This window comes from Schistocerca gregaria, chromosome 8 (assembly GCF_023897955.1).
Source record: "Schistocerca gregaria isolate iqSchGreg1 chromosome 8, iqSchGreg1.2, whole genome shotgun sequence".
NCBI lineage: Eukaryota > Metazoa > Arthropoda > Insecta > Orthoptera > Acrididae > Schistocerca > Schistocerca gregaria.
Window position 1 is genome coordinate 505,444,430 of NC_064927.1, and position 26,942 is coordinate 505,471,371.

Sequence of the window (26,942 nt, forward strand, 5' to 3'; positions counted from 1 at the left end):
TTTTTAGTCACTCTTCTTCGGTAAAAAATTGAGAACACCTAGAACAGCGGTTGTATTTCATCAGCCTTCTGCTCATAAGCAGGGCAATATTGAGAACCCATTGAGTTGAAGCACACAACTACTGCAAATTTCGTGAAAGCTTACACTTCGTAACAGTTTAAACCGAACATGGGACTGTGCCCTATTTTAAAGAGAGTGAATACATTTAATATGAACATGTGATAGGTAACATAAATCGGTAAATAAAATTACATGACAAAACGTGTTTTACATAATGCTTTACATAATGCAACATTAAAAAAATGGAAATGAAGTCCAATGCTTCTTTACAGAGCGTAGGGGAACGACGCGGGAGGCCTCCACAGCCGTAGTGTAGTAAAAACATGTCTCACCCACCAAATTGCCACTTATGGCTGCAAGTATGTAAACAAACCGTATCAGTTCCATAGCAGATATAACTCTTTCAGTAAACACAAATAAATTTATTTTCTACATGTGTCTGTAATTCATCCAATGAACTGTGCAAATATTTAAAGATACTTCGGAAAACTTGCACAATTACCTGTCTTTTAATAATTATTGCGCCATGTGCCGTGCTTGTCTCAAATAACTTTCTTTTCTGTATTAAGAAATTGTTTTTCTCATGAAATTTTATTCTACTCTCTCACATTCTCTTCAACTCATTTCGGGACAAATTTATTCATCACATCCTTTGTGTTGCTGTTACTGTTGGCTTCAAAATATCGTCTTTCCTTTAATAGCTTTCTTCTTCCATTTGAGATGTTGCGTTTTGTCTCCTTTCTTTTTTCATTCTTGTAACAGATTTAACTGTTTCCTTAAATATATTTTTAAAATAATATTTCTTTCGTCTGTACCTGTTTATCCTTCACTTTCTAAGATGCTAAACTCGCTGTTTAATTTGTTCTAGCATACATCCATAATCCTAAATAAATTGTCATTATCTATGGTTATGGCTTTCTGACGTATAAGTTTTTTTTCTACACTCTATATCTTATACGTATATTATAAACTAAAATCTGTAGTGGTTTAATACGTCACATAATTCTTTATTAATTAAAAAATATAAGTTGTGACTCTTACCAAGTCCAAGTCCAAGTATTGGTTTCATATGCAAGAACGTGTTCGCAACAAACATACTGTTGTCGACAGACTCTTCTAATGCTTGAGCCCTGTCATTTCTAGTAGCAAATCTGTAGTTTCCCACTGAACAATTGTTCTCTAACTCTTGGTGGACCGGAGTATAAAATTTCCTGTCACTACCGTGCAGTGGAATTCGTTGGCATTTATTAGTGTGTGGAAATATTTGTGAAGATATTCGTTCTCTTTATCAGAATGTGAACATTTTGTAACGTAGACTTGGTTTATTCCTAAAGAAGTCTTGCTATTTTGTTTGAGATTTAATGAATTTCTTTAATACTGTTTTTACACTTAAGTCTATATCCGAATATCTCCCCTTTATTGACATGTATGTAAAGGTGTATCAAGATTTTAATTCTGCACTGACTCCGCTTTCCTGTCACACTTCTGAAAACTCCATTATTTCCAATACGTTCTAATTTCACCCCTCTTCCAACTCCCAGAAACTGTCTTTGATTCCTAAGGTCCTGTAATCTGTTGTCCATAAATATAAATTTGTGGAGGCCTAAAGCAAGTCTCAGCTACAAGCGTCTGATATTAACTCGCTGCAGAGGGCGCAAGCTGTTTGCTCTTCTTCTTAGCGTGCAGCACGAGGCACTAACACAGACTCTCTCGCCTTGTAACAGGAGGCTGAACAGGAATCGCCTGGTGGAGCTCTCCGAGAGACTCTTCAGCAAGCTCGTCCACCTCGAGACTCTGTAAGTACCTCTCAGGTAGGCGTTTCTGCACGGAGGCGCAGGCATAAGAGGACTCCTGTCTGCTCCTACAACAAATTGCAAAGATTAAGGTTACGCAATACACTGAACACATATGTTTGTCAGTTGTTTCCATTCTCCTTTTATCTACCTCATAATTGTTATAACTGGGTTTGATATGATATTTGTCGCTGGTATAGAATGACTCAGTTAGTGCGCAATAACTTGTGTGCAGTATATAATTGTCATTTATACTGCGTATCACGAAACAAAAGAACTGGCAACCCCAGGTGACGCAGTGACGCGACTTCTCCTGAATCGCACAAAATCATTAATTTCCATTTATAAAGAGAAATCTGTAAATGATGTACACTGGATGCTGTGCTTCCAGTTTCACCGAGGCCAGGATAGAATTCAAGGTTAGTAAAGTTTAAGTTTAGAAACGAAATCTTATTACACTACTGGCCATTAAAATTGCTAAACCACGAAGATGGCGTGCTACAGACGCAAAATTTAACCGACAGGAAGAAGATGCTGTGGTATGCAAATGATTAGCTTTTCAGAGCATTCACACAAAGTTGGCACCGGTGACGACACCTACAACGTGCTGACATGAGGGAAGTTTTTAACCGATTTCTCATACACAAACAGCAGTTGACCGGAGTTGCCTGGTGAAACGTTGTTGTGATGCCTCGTGTAAGGAGGAGAAATGCGTACCATCACGTTTCAGACATTGATAAAGGTCGGATTGTAGCCTATCGTGATTGGGGTTTATCGTATCGCGACATTGCTGCTCGCGTTGGTCGAGATCCAATGACTGTTAGCAGAATATGGAATCGGTGGGTTCGGGAGGGTAATACGGAACGCCGTGCTGGATACCAACGGCCTCGTATCACTAGCAGTCGAGATGACAGGCACCTTATCCACAAGGCTGTAACGTATCGTGCAGCCACGCCTCGATCCCTGAGTCAACAGATGGGGACGTTTGCAAGACAACAACCATCTGCACGAACAGTTCGACGACGTTTGCAGCAGCATGGACTATCAGCTCGGAGACCATGGCTGCAGTTACCCCTGAGGCTGCATCAGAGACAGGAGCGCCTGCGATGGTCTACTCAACGACGAACCTGGGTGCACGAATGCAAAACGTTATTTTTTCAGATGAATCCACGTTCTGTTTACAGCATCATGATGGTCGCATCCTAGTTTGGTGAACGCACATTGGAAGCATGTATTCGTCATCGCCATACTGGCGTGATGGTATGGGGTGCGATTGGTTACGCGTTGACGGCACTTTGAACAGTGGACGTTACATTTCAGATGTGTTACGACCCGTGACTCTACCCTTCATTAGATCCCTGCGAAACCCTACATTTCAGCAGGACAATGGACGACCGCATGTTGCAGGTCCTGGTTACAGAAAATTCTCCAGATCTCTCACGAATTGAAAACGTCTGTTCAATGATGGACGAACAACTGACTCGCCACAATACGCCAGTCACTACTCTTGATGAACTGTGGTATCGTGTTGAAGCTGCATGGGCAGCTGTACCTGTACACGCAATCCAAGCTCATTTTGACTCAATGCCCAGGCGTATCAAGGCAGTTATTACGGCCAGAGGTGGTTGTTCTGGGTACTGATTTCTCAGGATCTATGCACCCAAATTGCGTGAAAATGTAATGACATGTCAATTCTAGTATAATATATTTGACCAATGAATACCTGTTTATCATCTACATTTCTTCTTGGTGTAGCAATTTTAGTGGCCAGTAGTGTATGTAGTTGGCACGAATGTAAAATTTTATGTTATTTCATATATTTTATTTCAGTATAAGATTAAACTGCCAACCGGTTGCACATAAACGTTAGGTACACTGACCTAAGTTTCGACTCCTACTAGGGGTATATACATCAGAACGGACAGTCTGATGTTCTTCCTAGGTGGGTACACGTGGCAAAGGCTACAACGTTTTGTTTTACTTTTGACTTGAGCATAGCTGCTTCAAATTCTGACTATTCCTTTCTAGCAATGTCGTTTTACGATTTAGCAATTGACCATTCTGATGAAGACACCCCTAGTAGGTGTCGAAACTTCGGTCAATGTGCCTAAAGTTTATGTGCAACCGGTTGGCTGTTTAATCTTAAACTGGAAGTAGTATACAGTTACTGAATAACAGCCATTTTCAAAACTGTATCTATTTAATTATTGTTTTTACGTTATTGACATTGTTATAAGTATTGCTTTTGTTAATGAAATAACTTTGTGCTGGCAGTCACGACTTCCTAACCACAGTCACCGTCCATGTCCTCCACGTTCGCTTATCTATACACTGGTGTCCGAAATTAAAGCAACAAATTTTGCAAGGCTGCATTTATTTTGCCACCGAACGGTATACACAGGTGATAGTAAAGTAGAAGCAATTTAAAGGATACTGAGACGTCAACAACTACAACGTGCAGAACGGTAGACAAAAATGTTCTTCGCGTTTTCCAACGTAACGGATTTGCACACACATTCTGACAACTGGCTAATGTGCTCGGCATGCGGTGTGGCCACCCCTGGCAACAACACAGGCACGACAACAACGGTGAATGCCGTGAATGATGTCGTCAATCTCATGTTGACGCAATAACGCCCGTAGCTCCTCCAGAGGTGCTCACAAGTCTTGGAGAGTGGTTGGCGCACGCTGATGTGATGCAACCCGTCTATCCCTGCAACCCAGACATGGTCTATGGGATTCAAATCGGGAGGCCACGGCATCGATACAATACCTTCCGTTTCCAAGAAAACATCAACCACCCCCGTGCTCTATCGTCCATCAATGCGACATCTGGCTCCGCAACATCTCTTCACGATACCTGAGAGCAGTTGAACACTGCCAATCTACCGGTACAATTTAGTGAAGAAGTGTTGATGTGATTAACGTAATGCCTGCCCCATACCATTAGGGAGCTCCTCAACATCGGTCTAGTTGGGCCTCGACGTTCCCTCCAGGTCCGAATTCCGTCGAGAATCAGTCTGCAGTGCAAACCGGGAGTCATCTGGCTCACTGCTCGACTGTTAAGGTAATATGTTGACCACTCCGCTCCAGACGTTGCCTTCTATGAAGACGCGTCAGAGGCACACACGCAGCAGGTCACCGGCAGCAAAGGCCCCTCTGCCAAAGCCTTCTGTACACCGTTTGCCTCGATGCGACACGTCCAGTGGATGCTGCTGGGTCAGATGCCAGATGCCGTGCAGTACTAAGGAGATACCGTTGTGTCCTTGCAGCCAAATAACGGTCCCCTCTTTCTGATGTCACAAATGGTCGGCCATGCCCTGGTCATCGGCATACAGTTTCGGTCTCTATAAACTGCTGCGACTTCCGAGAAAAGCAGGACGATTCACACGAGGCCAGCAGGCTACATCATTTTGCGAGTGTCCTGCTTCCATTTTTCCTATGGCCCTCCACCATAGAGAGTCTGGTAGGCGCCTTCTCTGCGCCATACTGCAAGGTCTGTGGTGTGCATACACCACTTGTGTATTAGGCTCTACCCGGCACACACTAATTGTTTTGATAGGTGCCCCGACGTCATCGTTGGCGTGGGTGTCAGTTGATCGGAATGCCACCCTCCTATCGTACGGACATATGCTCACAGTTTGTATGATTATATCGAGAATTAGACACACAACGGGGAAATAGCGCTCTGTTGGTTTAATTTTGGAGACGAGTGTATTTTGCACATGCGTTTTCAACTGCATATTTTGAGTGCTACGCCATTCATTCGTGATATTTTCCATTCAATGTATGAGGTGCTGCGTTATTCTGCTGTCTGTGCAAGAAGCGAACAAGCGTATTTTGAATTAATGACCGACTTTTGTTTGAAGTTAGTGGCGAATTAAGAAACAACTTTTACAAATGGCCACTGATTTTAATTTTGTCAGAGACGGGAAAGGACTTCGAAGGGCAGTTGACTGTAGTAAACAACATCTTGGAAAGAGATTATGAGGTGGACATCGACAGAGATAAAACACGGGGAAGGGAATTTAGTCGAATTATATCTGGCGATCCCGAGTGAATTATATTAGGAAATTAGAGTCTAAAGGTAGTAGATGATTTTTGCTATACGGGCAGCAAAATATGAAGTATACACATTGTAAAATTCAGACTGAGAGTAGGAAGAAAAGCATTTTTGAATAAGAGTGTTAGTATTTAATATGCTGCCGGGAAACATGCAACACAATCAAGCACTGTGTTCTGTGGCACCAGAGTACAATACGTTTGTAATGAGGGACTGTGATTCAGCTGAGACGGTCATCGGCGATCGGGCGGCGCTCACGACGCCTGTATGTGCTCCCTCCGTTCCGTCGCTGCAGGCATTAACTGTGATGAGTTTAGAGGCGAACAAAGTTTACGACATTTGTTCTTGCGTACAACCAAGCCCCACCGACGAGTTCCTACTGTTGTTGAATAACTTCAGCCGTTTGAATGGGGTCACACTGTTGGCTTGTGCGAAGCTGGATGCACTTATCGACGGGTTACTGCACATGTTTGGCACACAGTGTGTCGGCGGTGTGCCGCTGCATTAAAAGCGGTTTTTGGAACGTGCCCACGCCTGCAGACCAGGTTCTGGGCGTTCACATAGCACAGGCGCACTTCACGTCAAGACCAGCACGTTGTATCGGTGTAGCGGTGGCCATCCAAGTACCATCAGGCGACCATTGGGAACCGTCTGATTGTAATAAGATGGCGGGTGCCTCTGGCCGAGCTGCTGGTGACACCCTGACACCACCAACGACGGCTACTCTGGTGTCATCAAAGTGTTGACTGGAGACTGGAATGGCGTTCTATTCTCCTCAGTGACGGACCAACGAGGTATGACGTAGACCTGGTGAGACGCCAGTTCCAAAGTGCATCCGCCCGCTACACATAGATTCCGCCGTAGGCTTCAAGTTGTCGGGGGGCAACGTTGGTGTTTCTGGCGGGTGCATTTACCAAAGCCTACTACATTTCACAAGCTGTTATTTCCATGCTGCTGCCATTTCTTTGACAGGAAGGTGAAGTGTTTTTCCAGCAGACAGTGTACGTCCACATATGACTACTGCGATGGTAACGTGCTCATGTTGTGTACAGCAACCGCCCTGGCCGATAAGGTCAGCAGATCTCTCGCCACGTGTGGGACTTCCTGAGGCGGCAACTTACTCGTTCTCCTGAACCAGCTGAACCTGCAAGACCCAACAGAAGACGCAGGGCGCTTGGGATAGTAGATCGCAGGATACAGAATGGCATTCGGCACGTTTACGATCGTTTGCATGCGAGAACACACACCTGCGTTACCGCCAGAGGCTAGGGAGGAGGGGGGCAGGTACAATGTGTATTGATGCGATGCGACTGTTTCGGGTACCTTTTATTGTGGCATTAGTTTCATTTGGTCTGAATTTGTTATTATATGCTCTTATATGTCAGCTCACTTGTCAATAAGCTTATCTCGTCCCTCAGGGTATTGCATCGTTTCCAACATTGTATAAATTTCTTAGAAAGTCTTTTCTCAAAGTATTTGCCTGGCGTGTAGCTTTCTATGGAAGGGAAACGTGGACGATAAGCAGTTCAGAAAAAACAGAACAGACGCTTTTGCAAAGTGGAACTATGGAAGAATGCTGACGGTCTGATGGGTAGGACGAGTAACAAATGATGTCGTACTTAATCAAACTGGACAAAAAAGAAATTTATGGTGTAACTTGACGAAGAGGAAGGATTGGATTCTGAGCTATCAAATAATTGCCAATAGACTAATGGAAGGAATTATGTTTGTGTGAGGGGCGTGGAATTGAAGAGGGAGACCAAGGCTTGAATACAGAATGTAGATTGCGGAATGAAAAGGCATACACAGGACATTTTGAAAACACAGAATGTGAATATCGTTATTGAGCATGAGCATGACTTGTTCATTTTAGTAGGTAAAATGGAAATGAGCGTTTGGCGTCATTGGCCGGGAGGCCCCTTGCAGGACAGCTCCGGCCGCCTTGGTGCAGGTCTTATGACATTCACGCCACATTGGGCTACGTGCGCGCCGGAGGGGGATGAAATGATGATGAAGACAGTCCCAGAGCAGAGAAAATTGAGCCCGGGCCCGTAGGACGGCAATCCGTCACGCTGACAACTCAGCTATCCAGGCGGACATTTTACTAGATGTTCAGATAGATGATAAGCCATCGTGGAAAGCCCACGGCCGAGATCTTGTTCAAAAAGAGGATGATGCCGTGTTTACTACTAGAAGAGTATCTGTAATAACTGCTAGTCTACTTTGCTTATTTTCATTCGCTTGTGATATGGTGCATTATAATGTGAAGTAGCTTTTTCCATTTGCAAAAGGATATTTTCTTGGCTCAGAAATGAGCTGTTCGGGAAACATACGGTGTAAGTTCGAGAACCTCTTGTCAGTTCCTGTTCCGGAGTCCGGCCTCTCAACAGATATTTTCTTTAATGTCGTTTGTTGTTAACAATTTTATTTATTTATTTAATCGTGTCCAAGCCATAGACAAGCCACATATTACATATACACACAAATACAAATACAAATACAATACACATATGTATGAATAAAACAAACCGAAAATGGGGAGTCCCATTACAATAAAAGACAAACATAGTATATATATATATATATATATATATATATATATATATATATATTACGTCCCGCCAAAGTTGAGCGCATTTAACGGCCACTACCGTAGCGTTTGCCAGATCCGCTTCCCTGCACACTTCCCCCGTGTTGCTGCACTCCAGGAGGTGGCCCACTGTCTGGGCTGCGTCCGTGCCGCCTCGGTGTCCCCACTCACACGTGTTTACGTTGCCTCTGCCCACCCCAGTTCGTAGCCGGTTCAGAGTTATCCACAGTGGCCATGTTCGTTCACATCCAGAGGCCAATAGTTCGTTGGGGGAGATTAGAGGTGCCTGGGCTCCCGTAGGCAGTGTTGCTTGCCATTTTGACAACCTGGCCTTTTGTTTTCAGGTTTCGAGCTGTTGGACTCAGGCGACGAAACTCAGTCTCGATTTTAGACGTGTGTGTGTGTGTGTGTGTGTGTGTGTGTGTGGAGGGTTTTGTCCGAGGAGAGGATGGCGCCGGCCGCGCAGCTACTTGAGGCGCTCTGCTTCGCTTGCTGTAGCTCGTCTGATGTTGGCTGGAGCCATGCCACTAACCGGGGTGGGTCTTAGGCATCCCGCGATCACGCGACAGGCATCGTTCAGCAGAGGATCCACTCGTTTCGCAGGCGCTGACCTTTCACAAACTGGGGCAGCGTAGTCAGCAACCGAGTAGCAGAGTGCGAGTGCCGACGTACGTAAAATATGTGGGTCGGCACCCCATTTTGTGGAGGTGAGCTTACTCAGGAGGTCGTTTCTTGTTGATAGTTTGCCCCTGACCTTGTCTACATGATGTCTGTAAGTAAGTGTGGGATCAAGGGTGACGCCTAAATAACAAGGAATGCTGCTGAACGCGATCCGTTGGGTGTTCCACGTGATGTTTAGGGTATGTTAGGCGTCTCGGTCTCGAAGATGGAATAGGCAGGATAATGTCTTTGCTGCGTTCGGGCGTGGGCAGTTGGCTTCGTAATATGGCGTTAGACCGTTGAGGGCATTCGTAAGACTAATTTCTATGTCGTTAAAGTTCCGACCCTTCATGGCTATTGCAAGATCGTCCGCGTAAGCAAAGCTCCTAGTCCCTGGTGCAACTGGTTGATCATTCACATAAATGTTGAAAAGAGTGGGTGCGAGGACACTGCCTTGGGGTAGTCCATTTTTTCTGGACACGCCATCGGCTTCGCTTCCCTCCTAGGTTTACGATGAACCGTCTGTTGCTGAGAAGAGTTGATATAATTTGTATCAGCCCGAAATCATTTGTCATATCGTATATTTTAGTGAGCAGCAGTTTGTGCTGTACAGTGTCTAATGCGGATCAGACGTCGACAAGTACGGCTCCAGTAAGTAGACGCTTCTCGTACCCGTTCTCTATGAACTGGGTAAGATTCGAGACCTGTCCAGTGCAAGTTTTCCCAGGGCGAAAACCCGCCTGTTCCGGAATTATCTGATGATCAATATTAGGCACAAGTCGATTCAGCAGCATGCGCTCGAACACCTTGTACAAGCAGCAAAGTAATGTTACCGGTCTGAAATTTTTTGGCTCGTCCAATGGTTTGCCTGGTTTTGGAATGGCTATGACCTTGCCCTTTCTCCAGATTTTCGGGATGTTGTTTAGCCGGGTACAGGTACTGAAAAGTAGGAGCAGCCAGTTTTTCGTGTACTCGCCAAATTTAAGGATCTGTTCATTCCTAAGGTCGTCTAGCCCTGCTGCTTTGCCAGGTTTCAGAGATTTAAGTGCGGACTCTAGCTCTTCGATGGTAAATGGACGGCTGTAGTAGCTCGTCTCACTATCGCCACTTCTTATTGGGATGGTTTTTGCTGGCGTCTTCGTTTTCCCACTAAGAACGAGTTTGTGCGCTATTTGGTTGGCTGTTACTCTTGGTGCTTCCGTTTGCTGCTTAGGGTCATTATTTAGCTTCTTAATTGCCTGCCAGGCAATCCGGCTAGTATGTTTCATGTCTACACTTTCAATTACATGTTGCCATTCTTCTCGGCGCTTCTCGATTAGCTGGTCGGTAAGTGCATTTGCAAGTTCAAGAGTTTCTTCAGAGAATGGGTTCTCCTCATACCTTCCCTTATATGCATCGTATAGTTGCCGGCTGTCTGTCGTTAGGCCCGGTACAAACTCCGTTCTGCAGCCCCTAGGGATAGACTTTCTTGATACATTCTGGACGATTTCTAGGAACTTATCGTAGTTGCTGGGTGTTGGTTCTAGAGTTTGCAGCTTTTCGTCGATTCCAATTGCGAAACCTTCTCAGTTTGCCCTCTTGAAATTAAATCTTCGTCGAAATGGATTTCGCACTGGCACCACTGCTGACGTGACTGTGAGTCTGCTGGGCCTGTGTTGGGAGTGTGGAGCAGCAGCCAGGAGCCAGCAGCCGGGGCGTCTCTCGCAGAGTGATTCAGCATCTGCCCGTGTCTCCGCCTTGAGTCCGTCTTCATTAGATTCATTGTATCCCCAGCGTGTATGGCGACTGTTCAAGTCACCCATTACAATACTGTCCGTGGGAAGGGGATTATTGCGCGGCAGGTCATATTCGAATGGCGTATTTGGAGGCTTATATATTGGTGTTATTGTCATATGATCAGTCTCAACTCTGAGAAATTCCTGTTCCGTTGTCCGGCCTCTCAACAGATATTTTCTTTAATGTCGTTTGTTGTTAACAATATAAGCTTACTGCTAAGAAGTATCAGCTTTCACTCAGTCAACACTGAGCAGAAATCTTATCTGCATTTGGATCGCACCTCTGTGACTCTTGTGCAGCCTTGTGTGCAGTATTCTGCTGTCTCCTTTTTCAATAAAGTACAGTTTGCAAAAGAACTTTTTTGTTGCGATGCAGGAGTGTGAACTTGGCTCAAAGATGCCTACGAACCTTCCACTGTGACGGTGAAAATGCACGGCGCCTTGCCAAGTCTACCTCCAGCTCGGCGATGGTTCAACACGTGCGAAAGAAGGGCCACAGCTCGGCAGTCCCCGTGAGCTGTAGTACGGGCTGATGGTGCCGCACTGCTACCAAATGTCACCACAGAGCTGTAGTACGGGCTGATGGTGCCGCACTGCTACCAAATGTCACCACAGAGCTGTAGTACGGGCTGATGGTGCCTCACTGCTACCAAATGTCACCACAGAGCTGTAGTACGGGCTGATGGTGCCGCACTGCTACCAAATGTCACCACAGAGCTGTAGTACGGGCTGATGGTGCCGCACTGCTACCAAATGTCACCACAGAGCTGTAGTACGGGCTGATGGTGCCGCACTGCTACCAAATGTCACCACAGAGCTGTAGTACGGGCTGATGGTGCCGCACTGCTACCAAATGTCACCACAGAGCTGTAGTACGGGCTGATGGTGCCGCACTGCTACCAAATGTCACCACAGAGCTGTAGTACGGGCTGATGGTGCCGCACTGCTACCAAATGTCACCACAGAGCTGTAGTACGGGCTGATGGTGCCGCACTGCTACCAAATGTCACCACAGAGCTGTAGTACGGGCTGATGGTGCCTCACTGCTACCAAATGTCACCACAGAGCTGTAGTACGGGCTGATGGTGCCGCACTGCTACCAAATGTCACCACAGAGCTGTAGTACGGGCTGATGGTGCCGCACTGCTACCAAATGTCACCACAGAGCTGTAGTACGGGCTGATGGTGCCTCACTGCTACCAAATGTCACCACAGAGCTGTAGTACGGGCTGATGGTGCCGCACTGCTACCAAATGTCACCACAGAGCTGTAGTACGGGCTGATGGTGCCTCACTGCTACCAAATGTCACCACAGAGCTGTAGTACGGGCTGATGGTGCCGCACTGCTACCAAATGTCACCACAGAGCTGTAGTACGGGCTGATGGTGCCGCACTGCTACCAAATGTCACCACAGAGCTGTAGTACGGGCTGATGGTGCCGCACTGCTACCAAATGTCACCACAGAGCTGTAGTACGGGCTGATGGTGCCGCACTGCTACCAAATGTCACCACAGAGCTGTAGTACGGGCTGATGGTGCCGCACTGCTACCAAATGTCACCACAGAGCTGTAGTACGGGCTGATGGTGCCGCACTGCTACCAAATGTCACCACAGAGCTGTAGTACGGGCTGATGGTGCCTCACTGCTACCAAATGTCACCACAGAGCTGTAGTACGGGCTGATGGTGCCGCACTGCTACCAAATGTCACCACAGAGCTGTAGTACGGGCTGATGGTGCCGCACTGCTACCAAATGTCACCACAGAGCTGTAGTACGGGCTGATGGTGCCTCACTGCTACCAAATGTCACCACAGAGCTGTAGTACGGGCTGATGGTGCCGCACTGCTACCAAATGTCACCACAGAGCTGTAGTACGGGCTGATGGTGCCTCACTGCTACCAAATGTCACCACAGAGCTGTAGTACGGGCTGATGGTGCCGCACTGCTACCAAATGTCACCACAGAGCTGTAGTACGGGCTGATGGTGCCGCACTGCTACCAAATGTCACCACAGAGCTTCGCAACGCCACCGTGGTCGTATCAGGGTGTTCGTGACACCCCCGGCTTTTCCTCATCTCATCCCATCTCCTGACTTCTCAGTGATGGAGGTCATAACCGCAACGCCCAGCGTCGAAATCACGCGGTTTTCTTGTGGGTGACTGAGGAAAACATTGCACACCAACTGCCACTCAGAATCGAGAATAAAAGGCCTCACGATGTGGTATAAAGGGCGGCAATGTAACCAACCCTCCCGTGGGGCGTTCATTTACACACTTCTTGCGCTTGAAAACGACAGATTGCAGTATGATGTGCAACAAATGATGTTCAAATAACTTGCGGGTTTGCTGCCGGATGACGTCGTCGAACACCGCCGATCTTTCGATAGGAGCACATCCTGCCATTCTCAAGGCACAAATGCAAGGAAGAAAAAATGTGCAAGCAAATTTAATACCTCGGTTCACAGAGGACAAACAAGGAAGACACCACACACACAACAGGTGTCAACACAAGCAAAGATAACCAACATGAGCTATTGAAATCAGACCATCAAGTAACCTTATTAACAGAGATGGTGGAATTTGTTTAAATGCTGCTTGGAATCCGCCTCTGTCACTCATCAAAATACAGAGGGACAGAATTAGTGCTACCTCACCTGGTGATCAATAGTAACCATGGATATTTCTGATGTTGGTTATCTTTGCTTGTGTTGACACTTCTTATCTTCCTTGTTGCTCCTCTGTGAACCGAGGTATTAAATTTGCTTGCACATTTTTTTCTTCCTTGCATTTGTGCCTTGAGAATGGCAGGGCGTGCTCCTGTCGAAATATCGGCGGTGTTCAACGAAGTCACCCGGCAGCAAACCCGTAAGTTATTTGAACATTCGATTCGCCCGGAAAAGTGAGATCTCAACAGAATGATGTTCTTGACCATCTTTAACACTGCCGACACCCCACAAACGATTCAGCCCTTTTATGAGGAAATAGTGGACCTGCAGCCCAGCTGAATGTCATATGACCTCTTTTGAATGTAACACGACAGCAGTTTTTCCTCTGGTATACAGGGTGGAGCCGCTAGGGCCATTCAAAATTATTCGACGAAATTTGAACGTGGTCCGAAGCAGTAAAGGTTGCTTATGATTTTCCAGCCCTCCTGTTTCGTTCCTTCCTGTGACTGATCACGGGAGGGTGCCACATTGACATGTGTATGAATAAAATGGCAAAGGGTCCCTCTGAGACGCCCTTCCCCAGTTTGCCAACACCCTGGTCACCCATCTACTTTTGTTGAGCATTTTAAAAACGTGCCGGTACAGGGACATCCCTTGACAGGTTCCTAGGTACCTGCAGGCAGGTACACCGTGCCGCAGCTGATAGGCGCTACACTGCGGCTCTACCCCTGAATGCATGTACGCACAATCTGAGGGCTGTTGGAGGGACAGCCTGCCCACAGGCGCCTAGGAATCAGTCAGTGGTTCTTCCTGTACAGGCAAATTTTTAAAGTGCTCAACACAGGCGCACGGGTGAAACTGAGGCTGTTGTCGAACCAGTGGGAGGTCTTAGAGAGATTCTTCGGCATTTTATTTATGCACATGTGAATGTCACAACCCACTACGATCACACGACAAAGGGGCGCGAAATAGGATGGGTGAAAAAGCGTTAAAAATGCTTGCTGCTTCGGATCACTTTCGAATTTCGCCGAACGATTTTGGAACTATCTTTACTGGTTCCACCCATTATACTAGAGCCAAATTTGCGGTCGCGCTGCACACCAAAGGGCGTTGGATCACTTTCGAAGGGGTTGCAGCCCCTCAATGTCCTTAGACAAGAAGTTAATCATCTGGGGGTGTCGGCAGCGTCAAAGGTTGTCAAGAAAGTCGTCCTGTTGCATATCACACTGCAATCTGTTGTTTTCGACCGCGAAATGTGTGTAAACGCCCCAGGGAAAGGGTGCTTTCACTGACACCCTTCATGCCACTTTGTGAGGCCTTTCTGTTGCAGATTCTGAGCGGCGGTGTGTCTGAACTGGTTTCGTCGGCCACTCATAAGGAAACCTCTTGATTTTGACGCGAGGTGGTTCAGTTCTGATCTCCGTCGCAGAGGGGTCAAGAGAATGAATAAGATGTACTTAAGGGGGCAGGCTGTAACGAGCTCCCCATCATGTGACACGTTTACAGTGGTCGTCGGGCAGAACTGTGCTGAGTCTCGATGCCAACGAGACACCATTACCCTGCTTTACGTCCCACGTAACCTTCTGGGCTCTCACCCTTTTTCCACTCGTGTCGGTACCCATCTGTCTGAAACGTCGCAGAACCCCAGGAAGACATACTGCGCGGCGCCAGGCTTTTTTGTCTTTGCAGAGAAGTTTGTAGTCGGATTCGACTCAAATTTGCAACTTCTCCGACGCAGTAAGGAAAAATGACGCGGTTTCAAAAAAGTTATCTTATAATTCGCTTGCGCAGTGTACTAACAGAATTAAAAATTCGTAGCAGTAATCCTTGCACTTTCAAGTCTAAACTGAAGAATTGACTCATGGCTCATTCCTATTCTGTTGGGGAATTCATGGAAAAAATAAGCTAATTCCTATGTTATACCGTTGATTATGCTAGTATATACTCAACATTTGGTCGTCTGCGTAGCATTAATATAATTTTACTTTATTTGTTATTACTTCTATGATGTTAATATCGTGTACCGAGTCGTCCTATTAGCTTGGAGATTTGTCCCTCAATTTCTGCCACGGAACTAGATGGCTAAAATAAAAATACATGAAAGAGGATACACTAGCATGGACACTTACATCAACATGTGGAATAGTTACTTACATTGCTACCAGGGGATTAGCTTTTATATACATGACGGTTTTCACTTATATGTCGATGCTTTGGAGTGAACTACTGGTTCCTTCGTACGGTATGACGTCAGTGTATTTTACGCGTATAATTTTGATGTCATCTGCATTTATTAATTTTTAAGCATTTAACTTATTTTCATTATTGTCTGCCTTGTAGACCTGAAGAGGGCTGGTGACAGCTGAAACCAGTTATTTCTCGTTGACATTATACACTGTTGTGTCGGAAAATAAAAAACGATTTTAAGGTCAGTCACGTAACGAGTACGGCTAGAATGTCATTCTTTCCAATAACCTGTGTCCGTCTGAGAGCACACACGATGTTTAACAAAGCCTGACTCTCCATTAGAGAAACACAATATATGGAGTTAGACCTATGTCTGCCTATCTACACTGCCGGGAAAAAAATGAATCTCCGTCAAGGAGAAGGCCATTATATTGATAAGTGACAGGTAGGAGTATATAATGAATTCAGACGAAATGAATCATATATAGCAATGTAATATACGATGTTCCACCCCTCTATCGGCAAAGCAGGCGCGTATTCTCGCATGCAGACGATCATAAAGGTACTGAATGTCATCCTGTGATAGACTGTCTCTATAACCTGCCAGCTTTTGTTGCAGTTCGGCAGTGGTTCCTGCATTATCTGGAAACGGGTAAGTTCCCGCTTCAGCATGTCCCATACGTGTTCAGTTGCGTAGTCCGGGGCAGTTGTACACCATGAAAAGCACGTTGCGTCATAGCACCGCATGTGGACGGAGGTGCGTTGTCCTTCTGAAAATTCACACTAGCTTCCTGTGGAAGAAACGTCAGTATAATGAGGCTAACAACCTGTGAAATGTAGCGGGCTCTGGTTACTTTACCATGTAGTAACAGCAGATGTGAAAGCGAGCTGTAACGCCCCTTCATTCTCCCTCCCCCCGCCGATACACACACACACACACACACACACACACACACACACACCATGAAGCCTGCCGTGGGACCTGGGTATCGTGGGCGAATAAACTCTGGAATAGGCCTCTCACGAAGTCTACTCCCTACATAAATGCGTCGCTCACGTGCGTCCAAACAGAACCTCCTGCCTTCGGTGAAAGCAACAAAGTGCCATTCCACTCTCCAGTCGACTCCTTCGCGGCACCGGAGCAGCCGCGCCCGTCGACCTCACCGCGGCAGCAGAGGCCTGACCAGACGCGCCGTTCCGCTCCCTTGGTGATGTTCGGTCGGCCACCCGTGCTCTCACAATGCGCCGGTCTTGACACGCGGTTATAATGCGTGCACGTTTAGAACGCGCGCTGGCTTCCCATAGGGCCATAATCAAATGCTCTTCAAACGGCAGGAGTTGTGCAGCAGGAGTACATACCCGAAGGCGGAGCATACTTGCATTCCAGAACGAATGTTCCACACACTGCTCACCTCTAAAACCAGCACAGTTACTGCGTACAGGCTCAAAATAGAGAGCGCACCAGGCCGCTGTCTGATCGCCGACGACTGTGGCGAATGTATCACCAACACTACAGTCCGCTAGCACGCACATTTTGTACCCTGGTGGCACTGAACTCAGTCGTCGAGTGTACTGCGTAGCGGCCAGGATTCCTTGTGTCGCCCAGCACGACACTCAACGTGTTTGCCAAGACCGTTGTCTCCCATAACAGAGCGCACACTCTCCACCTAGATACAGTGTGTTTGTTCCAACTTAGCGCACACCGAAGAGACTTTACCTCCCTGCACGACACAGGCAGTCACCACCACTACGAATATCGTCCTGCCCAACATACCTTTTCTTTTCGTCAGTCTTCCAACTCTCCCCTGTGCTAATCTCTTCATTTCCGTTATTTTCTGGGTATATTCCAATACCTATCTTCTCCTAGAGCTTTCACCCTTTACAACTCCCTCTAGTTCCACGAAAGTGCACTTTCATTTTTTAGCAAATTTGCAGTCATACTGTCTTTTCTTGTTGTCACCGTTTTCCACATGTTCCTCTTCTCGCTGACTGCACAGAGAACTCCCAAATTCCTTATCTTATGAGGCTACGTGATTTTCAACATCCTTTTGAAACACCACATACAGTGTGTGAACAAAAGTATCCGGACACCCATCAAAACATACGTTTTTCATATTAGCTGCATTGTGCTGACACCTACTGCCAGGTACTCTATATCAGCGATCTCAGTGGTCATTAGACATCGTGAGAGAGCAGAATGGGCCGCTCTGCAGAACATACGGACATCGAACGTGATCAGGTGATAGGGTGTCACTTGTGTGATACGTCTGTACGCGAGATTTCCACACTCCTTAAGATCGCTAAGTCCACTGTTTCCGATGTGATAGTGAAGTGGAAACGTGAAGGGACACGTGCAGTTCAAAAGCGTACAGGCCGACCTCGTCTGTTGACTGACAGAGACCGCCGACAGTTGAAGAGGGTCGTAATGTGTAACAGGCAGACATCTATCCAGACCGTCACACAGGAATTCCAAACTGCATCAGGATGCACTGCAAGTACTATGGCAGTTAGTCGGGGGTCAGGAAACTTTGAGCTCATGGTCGAGCGGCTGGTCATAAGCCACACATCACGCCGGTAAATTACAAATGACGCCTCGCTTGGTGTAAGGACCGTAAACATTGGACGACTAAATAGTGGAAAAACGTTGTGTGGAGTGACGAATCACGGTACAGAATGTGGCGATCTGATGGCAGGTTGTGGCTATGGCGAATGCCCGGTGTACGTCATATGCCAGCGAGTGTAGTGCCGATAGTAAAATTCGGAGGCAGTGGTGTTATGGTGTGGTCGTGTTTTTCATGGAGGGGGACTGCACCCCTTGTTGTCTTGCGTGGCACTATCACAACACAGGCCTACACTGATGTTTTAAGTACCTTCTTGCTTCCCACTGTTTAAGAGCAATTCAGGGATGGTGACTGGAGCTTTCAACACGATCGAGCACCTGTTCATAACGCACGGCCCGTGGCGGAGTGGTTGCACGACAATAAGATCCCCGTAATGGACTGGCCTACATACACTCCTGACCACAATCCCATGGAACACCTTTGGGATGTTTTTGGAATGCCGACTTCGTGTTACGCCTCACCGACCGACGTCGATACCTATCCTCAGTGCAGTACTCCGTAAACAATGGGCTGCTATTCCCCAAGAAACCTTCCAGCACCTGACTGAATGTATGCCTGCGAGAGTGCAAGCTGGTCAACGCCATACTGAACTTCATAGAACGCCATACTAATAGAGGGAGGCACGAACTTGAAAGCCATTTCCAGTCGGGTGTCCGGATGCTTTTGATCACATAGTGTGTCAAACGGTTCGCTTCTCCCCTTTTTCGATTTTCACACAGTTCTTTATTCACTTACATAGAATGCAGTACTGCAAACGTACGTTTTCAGTAATTTCTTCCCCAAATTATGGCCTATCTTCGGTAATGGTAGACTTCATTTGGCTAACATATGCAGAGTGGAACTAGATCTTTGTCTCGCAACTCAGCGCACAGGCGACCACCGTGTACCCGATGGACGTGGGTGTATCTGGGACTGGCGTTGCAGGGACCTCTCGTGGAACCAGCTGCGGTCGCTGCCGGAGAAGCTGGTGCGCTTCTGCAGCCAGCTGACGCTGCTCCACCTCAGCGGCAACAGGCTGGTCACTCTGCCTGAGCGCCTGCTCCAGGGGCTGGCCCGCCTGGAGGAGCTCGACCTGTCCGCCAACAGCCTCGAGCAGCTGCCGCCGCTGCTCTTGCAAGGTACCAAGCCCTTCCGCAAAACTCTCACTACTCACAATATTTTCCAGTGCTGGTAAAAAAATGGTTCAAATGGCTCTGAGCACTATGGGACTTAACATCTATAGTCTTCAGTCCCCTAGACTTAGAACTACTTAAACCTAACTAACCTAATGACATCATACAACACACAGTCATCACGAGGCAGAAAAATCCCTGACCCCGCCGGGAATCGAACCCGGGAACCCGGAAGTGGGAAGCGAGAACGCTACCGCACTACCACGAGCTCCGTACCCCGTGCAAGTACCATCTTACAAGACGGTCTCGTATCATCGCAGCCAAATACGAGAAAATTAAACTTACGGATATTCTTGACTTTTGTTGTTGTGGTCTTCAGTCCTGAGACTGGTTTTATGCAGCTCTCTATGCAACTCTATCCTCTGCAAGCTTCTTCATCTCCAAGCACCTACTGCAACCTACATCCTTCTGAATCTGCTTAGTGTATCATCTCTTGGTCTCCCTCTACGATTATTACCCTCCACGCTGCCTTCCAGTACTAAATTGGTGATCCCTTTATGCCTCAGAACATGCCCTACCAACCGATCCCTTCTTCTAGTCAAGTTGTCCCACAAAGTCCTCTTCTCCTCAATCCTATTCAGTATCTCCTCATTAGTTATGTGGTCTACCCACCTAATTTTCAGCATTCTTCTGTAGCACCACATTTCAAAAGCTTCTATTCTCTTCTTGTCCAAACTATTTATCGTCCATGTTTCACTTCCATACATGGCTACACCCCATACAAATACTTTTAGAAATGACTTCCTGACACTTAAATCTATACTCGATGTTAACAAATTTCTCTTCTTCAGAAACGCTTTCCTTGCCATTGCCAGTCTACATTTTATATCCTCCCTACTTGGACCATCATCAGTTATTTTGCTCCCCAAATAGCAAAACTCCTTTACTACTTTAAGTGTCTCATTTTCTAATCTAATTCCCTCGGCATTACCCGACTTAATTCGACTACATTCCATTATCCTCGTTTTGCTTTTGTTGATGTTCATCATATATGCTCCCTTCAAGACACTGTCCATTCCGTTCAACTGCTCTTCCAAGTCCTTTGCTGTCTCTGAGAGAACTACAATGTCATCGGCAAACCTCAAAGTTTTTATTTCTTCTCCATGGATTTTAATACCTACGCCAAACTTTTCTTTTGTTTCCTTTACTGCTTGCTCAATATACAGATTGAATTACATCGGGGAGAGGCTACAACCCTGTCTCACTCCCTTCCCAACCACTGCTTCCCTTTCGTGTGCCTCGACTCTTATAACTGTCATCTGGTTTCTGTACAAATTGTAAATAGCCTTTAGCTCCCTGTATTTTACCCCTGCCACCTTTAGAATTTGAAAGAGTATTCCAGTCAACATTGTCAAAAGCTTTCTTTAAGTCTACAAATGGTAGAAACGTAGGTTTGCCTTTCCTTAATCTAGCTTCTAAGATAAGTCGTAGGGTCAGTATTGCCTCACGTGTTCCGATATAACTACGGAATCCAAACTGATCTTCCCCGAGGTCGGCTTCGACTAGTTTTTCCATTCGTCTGTAAAGAATTGTTGACTATGAGTAGAAAATAAGTGCGGAAATCTGTGGCCAGTCACTTTCTTTGCCTATCTGCACAAACACTTTTCACACTTTGTCAGACTCGTTATAAGACGGAGCACGCAGGTGTTTCGTCTTTAGTTTCGTAGTGTGTTTCTGTGTACCAGCACATGGCCCTGTGGATGGCATCGTCCAATTTGAGTGCCTGTTGGTCACACAGTAACCACTTTTCACTTCAAATGGAAATACAGGCTGTCACCACAAATCCGCCAGTCTCCAGCTGTGACAATATCAGTGACAATGAGAGACAAGAGTAGCAGTCATTTACTTGTACGTCTAAGAACATACTCCGCAAGCCATGTTGTGGTGTGTGGCGGAGGGCACATCTACTTCTACGCAGATACTCCGCAAGCCCCTATACGGTTCCTCTCGTGTTCCACTTGCAAACAGAGCGAGGGCGAGACGACCGCCTGCACGCCCCCGTCTGAGCCAAAATCTTTCGGATCTTGTCTTCGTGCTCCTTACGCGCACTGGATGTCGGTGCCAGCAGAATCGTTCGGCAGCCGGCTTCAAATGCCGATTCTCTAAATTTTCTCAATTGTGTTTCTCGCCTTGCCTCCAGGGATTTCCACTTGAGCTCCCGAAGCACCTCCTCAGCACTTACATGTTGTCCGAACCTACCGGTAACAAATCTCACAGCCCGCCAACGAATTGCTTCGATGTCCTCCCTCAATCCGACCTGGTACGGATCCCGCACACTGGACCAGTACTGACGAATAGTTCGCCCCAGCATGCTATATGCGATCTCCTTCACAGGTGCACCACTCCTTCCCAAAGTCTCCCAATAAACCGAAGTCGACCATCCGGCTTCCCTACCACAGTCCTCGCATGCTCGTTCCACCTCATATCACTTTGCAACGTTACGCCCAGATATTTAAACAACTTGACTGTGTCGAGTAGGGCACTGCTAATACTGTATCTGAACATTACAGGTTTGTTGTTCCTACTTATTCACACTAACTTACATTTTCCCACATTTAGGGCTACCTGCCGTTCATCACACAAACCGGAAATTTGTCTAAGTCGTCTTGTATCTTACTACAGTTACTCAATTTCAAATCCTTACCGTACACCAGGGCATCATCCGAAAATAATCGCAGATTACTGCCCGCCCTGTCCACCTAATCATTTATGTTCACAGCCAACAAAAGCGGTCCTATCACACTTTTCTAGAGCCCTCCTTATGTCGGATACAACATATTGGGTTTTGAAACTTCCTGACAGATTAAAACTGTATGCCGGACCGAGACTCGAACTCGGGACCTTTGCCTTTCGCGGGCAACTGCTCTACCAACTGAGCTACCCAAGCACGACTCACGCCCCGTCCTCACAGCCTTACATCTGCCAGTACCTCGCCTCCTACCTTCCAAACTTTACAGAAGCTCTCCTGCGAACTCTGCAGAACTAGCACTGCTGAAAGAAAGAATATTGCGGAGACATGGCTTAACCACAGCCTGGGGGATGTGAAAATCTCATTCTGGAAACATCCCTCAGGCTGTGGCTAAGCCGTGTCTCCGCAATATTCTTTCTTTCAGGAGTGCTAGTTCTGCAGAGTTCGCAGGAGAGCTTCTGTAAAGTTTGGAAGGTAGGAGGCGAGGTACTGGCAGATGTAAGGCTGTGAGGACGGGGCGTGAGTCGTGCTTGGGTAGCTCAGTTGGTAGAGCAGTTGCCCGCGAAAGGCAAAGGTCCCGATTTCGAGTCTCGGTCCGGCACACCATCTGCCAAGAAGTTTCATATCAGCGCACACTCCGCTGTAGAGTGAAAATCTCATTCTGGAAATATTCGGTTTTGTTACTCAGTTGGTTGTATATTACATGCTGTATGCTGGTGGGTTTATGTTGACCATAAGCATCTATATTTGCAATGAAACGTGAGTAGCTATTGCCCAACAGGCAATTACAGTGGAAGCTGCCAGGTGGATACTACAAGGACTTCCTAAACTGTAATGCTTCCGAATTTTTTATGTCGAAACGCTTAAAGACTTTTAAATAAAACAAACGTTATTAACAGTCTACGTCTTTATTCCTCATATACACTGTACCTGTTTGCAGACCTCTTCCGCTAAAGCTCTCTGAATTGTAGAGAGTAAAATGGCGATGTGTAACATACCTATGGCGGTGCGTGAGAAACAGCGTTCTGTCAACAGGTTTCCATTTCAAACAGTTCGTCCACACACGGAGCATCCTGTCCTTCAGCATGGAAATGTCAGACCACACACGACCGATACGGCGTCTGCAACAGTCCGACGCCTTACATTCAGTCATCGGTCATCTTCCATACAGTCCCAACTTGGCTAATTTCCAAGATACATATCGAACGTGCAATCGTAAATCGATTATGCCACTCTGGTGGCGGGTGTTGTATTTTTACAGTGGTCATTGCAGCAACGGCAAAACAAGGGCGTTACAAAAATACTTGTAATTGCAAAACAGACAACTTACCTCAATCGTCGTCGGTGTTGTCGCCATGTGACAGTCCATAACGGTGGTCTGGATGGATAATTTCGAAGAGTCGAATCACGTATTATTCCTGATACTCGTTCGTTTTCCGCACTGTCTGCAATTAAACTGTAACGGTAGTTCAGCATCGGAACTGTTCTTACGAAGTTTTACACTCTTCGCACCACCACAGTCTACACAGTCCCTTCTTTCCTCGTCCGGTTGTACTCCATATTTTCGACAAAAAGTCGGACAATTTTCTACGCTGCATAAACATGTGAGAGAATCCGCCGAAGAAACGTCAAGAACACCAGATATCCCACTCAATAACGACATAAATCGTCTGGGTTTCCATAGCAACTCATAAACAATTCGCTGAGGTATGTAATGTAGATCAACTAAGGGAACGACGGAAAACAGATAAAAATGACGATCACAAATAATTCATCACAACACCCGCCACCGGAGTCGCATGATCGATTTACGATCGTAAGTTCGATATGTATTGTTTGGACCCCGCGACTTCGATAGGCAATCATTCTTGGAAATTATCCCAACTTGACCCTAACCGCTTTTCGTCTTTTTCCAAAATTTAAAGAACATCTTCCAGGACTTCACTTTAACAGTGAAGTTGTGGCACCGTCAATGAACTCAATCATTCTACAGTGACGGTATCAACAGGCTCTCGTTGGGAGAAATGAGTTCGTCGGCAGGGTGACTGTGATGGGAAATAAATATGCAGATGTGAAGAATAAGCAAGTAGAATTTCATTAACGTTTATTTTATTTGAAAAAAAAATCTGAGGCATTACGTTTCAGCTGATCCTTGTAGTTACATGACCACCCATGCAATCGCAAACCAATACCCAGCACCGCGCTACGATAAAAACGTAACTACTGTGTGATCCATTTAATGGCGAGCCTCAAAAGGCTCAAAAACTAATCTATGGAAATAAAAAAAGGTATTTCTGAAAATACTGGTCGCAGTCTTGTGCATACGAACAATTCACGGCTCTGCTATTCAGTTCTGTCGCCTTTTGCTGACGCATATACAGGGTGTTACAAAAAGGTACAGCCAAACTTTCGGGAAACGTTCCTCACACACAAATAAAGAAAAGATGTTATGTGAACATGTGTCCGGAAACGCTTACTTTCCATGTTAAAGCTCATTTTAGTTTCGTCCACCAACGCTCAATGGAGCACGTTATCATGATTTCAAACGGGATACTCTACCTGTGCTGCCAGAACATGTGCCTGTACAAGTACGACACAACATGTGGTTCATGCACGATGGAGCTCCTGCACATTTCAGTCGAAGTGTTCGTACGCTTCTCAACAACAGATTCGGTGACCGATGGATTGGTAGAGGCGGACCAATTCCGTGGCCTCCACTGTCTCCTGACCTCAACCCTCTTGACTTTCATTTATGGGGGCATTTGGAAGCTCTTGTCTACGCAACCCCGGTACCAAATGTAGAGACTCTTCGTGCTCGTATTGTGGACGGCTGTGATACAATACGCCATTTTCCAGGGCTTCATCACCGCATCAGTGATTCCATGTGACGGAGGGTGGATGCATGTATCCTCGCCAACAGAGGACATTTTGAACATTTCCCGTAACAAAGTGTTTGAAGTCACGCTGGTACGTTCTGTTGCTGTGTGTTTCCATTCCATGATTAATGTGATTTGAAGAGAAGTAATAAAATGAGCTCTAACATGGAAAGCAAGCGTTTCCGGACACATGTCCACATAACATATTTTCTTTCTTTGTGTGTGAAGAATGTTTCCTGAAAGTTTGGCCGTACCTTTTTGTAACACCCTGTATAGGCTAACTTTCTTACTATCTCTGTTTTAAGGGATATTGAAACAAATGTGTATAAAGATGCAGTAACCTATATCATTACATTTAATTTTTTTGTAAGATTCACAGTCGTTTGCTGCACTGGAACATACCTTGTTATTTCCTTTTTAGGCACTTGCAAGGCTAGATAGTAAGTTGAGTGCATCAGAATATTTGTAATTGAATAAAACCAGTGAATGAACCACCACACTATACTCTGATCAGTCAGAAAGTATGACCACCCTCCTAATAGGCGGTATGTCCAGCTTTGGCACGAGTAACAGCGGCGACGCATCTTGGCGAGGAAGCAGTGAGGTCTCAGCAGGTCACTGGAGAGAGTTGGCACCACATTTGCACACACAGGTCACCTGATTCTGAGCTCTGACACCACGTTCAAACACATCCCAGATGTGTTCGATCGGTTTCAGATCTGGCGAATTGGGGTAGGGGGTGGGGGTGGGACAGCACATCACTTAGAAATCGCGCTGTGTTCCTCGGACCGCTCCATCACACCCCTGCTCTTACGACATGGAGCATTATCTTGTTGAAAAATGCCATTGCAGTCGGGAAACATGATCGTCGTGAAGAGGTGTACGTGGTCAGAAGGTTTCTCCTCGGCCGTCGTGCTGCCTTGGACGAGCTCCGCTGCACCCACGGACGCCCACGTGAATGTTCCACAGAGCATAACGGAGCCGCCGTCCCGCAGTACAGGTGTCAGGAGCTGTTCCCCTGGAAGACCACGCATTTGCGCCCTCCCAGAGGCACGACGAAGCATGTGTCGAGATTCATCAGACCGTGCAACGCTCCGCCACCGCGCCAACGTCCAGTGTCGATGGTCACGTGTCCATTTCAGTCGTGGTTGCCGACATCGCGGTGTTAACATGGACATATTGACACGTGCTTGGGTGGTCGGCAGCGGGGGCGCATCGTTTGGATGTTCTGTACACTGAGTGCTCAGACGCACTTGCAGTCTGCCCCGCATTAAGTTCTGGTGTTCGTTGTGGCACAGCTCCCCGCCAGCACCGATTTACAACTCTGTCCAGCCAACGAGACCTGACTTCTACAATGAAGGGCGGCCACGCAGCTCCACGACGTGTGGACGTGGTTTCACCACGTGGTGAAGACACTCGCCACAGCATTCATCGAACACTTGACAAGTCCTGCAGTTTCCGGAAAGCTCGTGCTAAAGCCGGGCCATCAGAGCCTGTCCGCGGTCCAACTCAGACAGATCGCGCGTCCCCATTTTACACACGGCTACTACATGCACCGCCGGCCGCGGCGGCCGAACGGTTCTAGCCCCTCCAGTCCGGAACCGCGCGACTGCTACGGTCGCAGGTTCGAATCCTGCCTCGGGCATGGATGTGTGTGATGTCCTTAGGTTAGGTTTAAGCAGTTCTAAGTTTTAGGGTACTGATGACCTCAGATGTTAAGTCCCATAGTGCTCAGAGCCATTTCAACCATTTTACTACACGCACCGTGCATGTGTCTGGCTAGCAGTCAT

At 46.7% G+C, this 26,942-nt stretch overlaps 1 protein-coding gene and 1 non-coding gene across 4 annotated transcripts in view; one reads left to right on the forward strand and one right to left on the reverse strand.

The window, feature by feature from the left end:
• Positions 1-26,942, forward strand: part of LOC126285011 (carboxypeptidase N subunit 2) — a 168,360-nt gene that overhangs the window by 43,008 nt on the left and 98,410 nt on the right. For all 3 annotated transcript variants that reach the window (XM_049984320.1, XM_049984322.1, XM_049984321.1), the window contains 2 exons: positions 1,785-1,856; positions 19,340-19,533. In XM_049984320.1, the coding sequence (XP_049840277.1) occupies positions 1,785-1,856; positions 19,340-19,533 (266 nt within the window). The remainder of the gene's footprint in view (positions 1-1,784; positions 1,857-19,339; positions 19,534-26,942) is intronic.
• Positions 22,401-22,475, reverse strand: Trnas-cga (transfer RNA serine (anticodon CGA)). The gene has a single exon. It is a non-coding gene; the product is annotated as a tRNA-Ser (tRNA).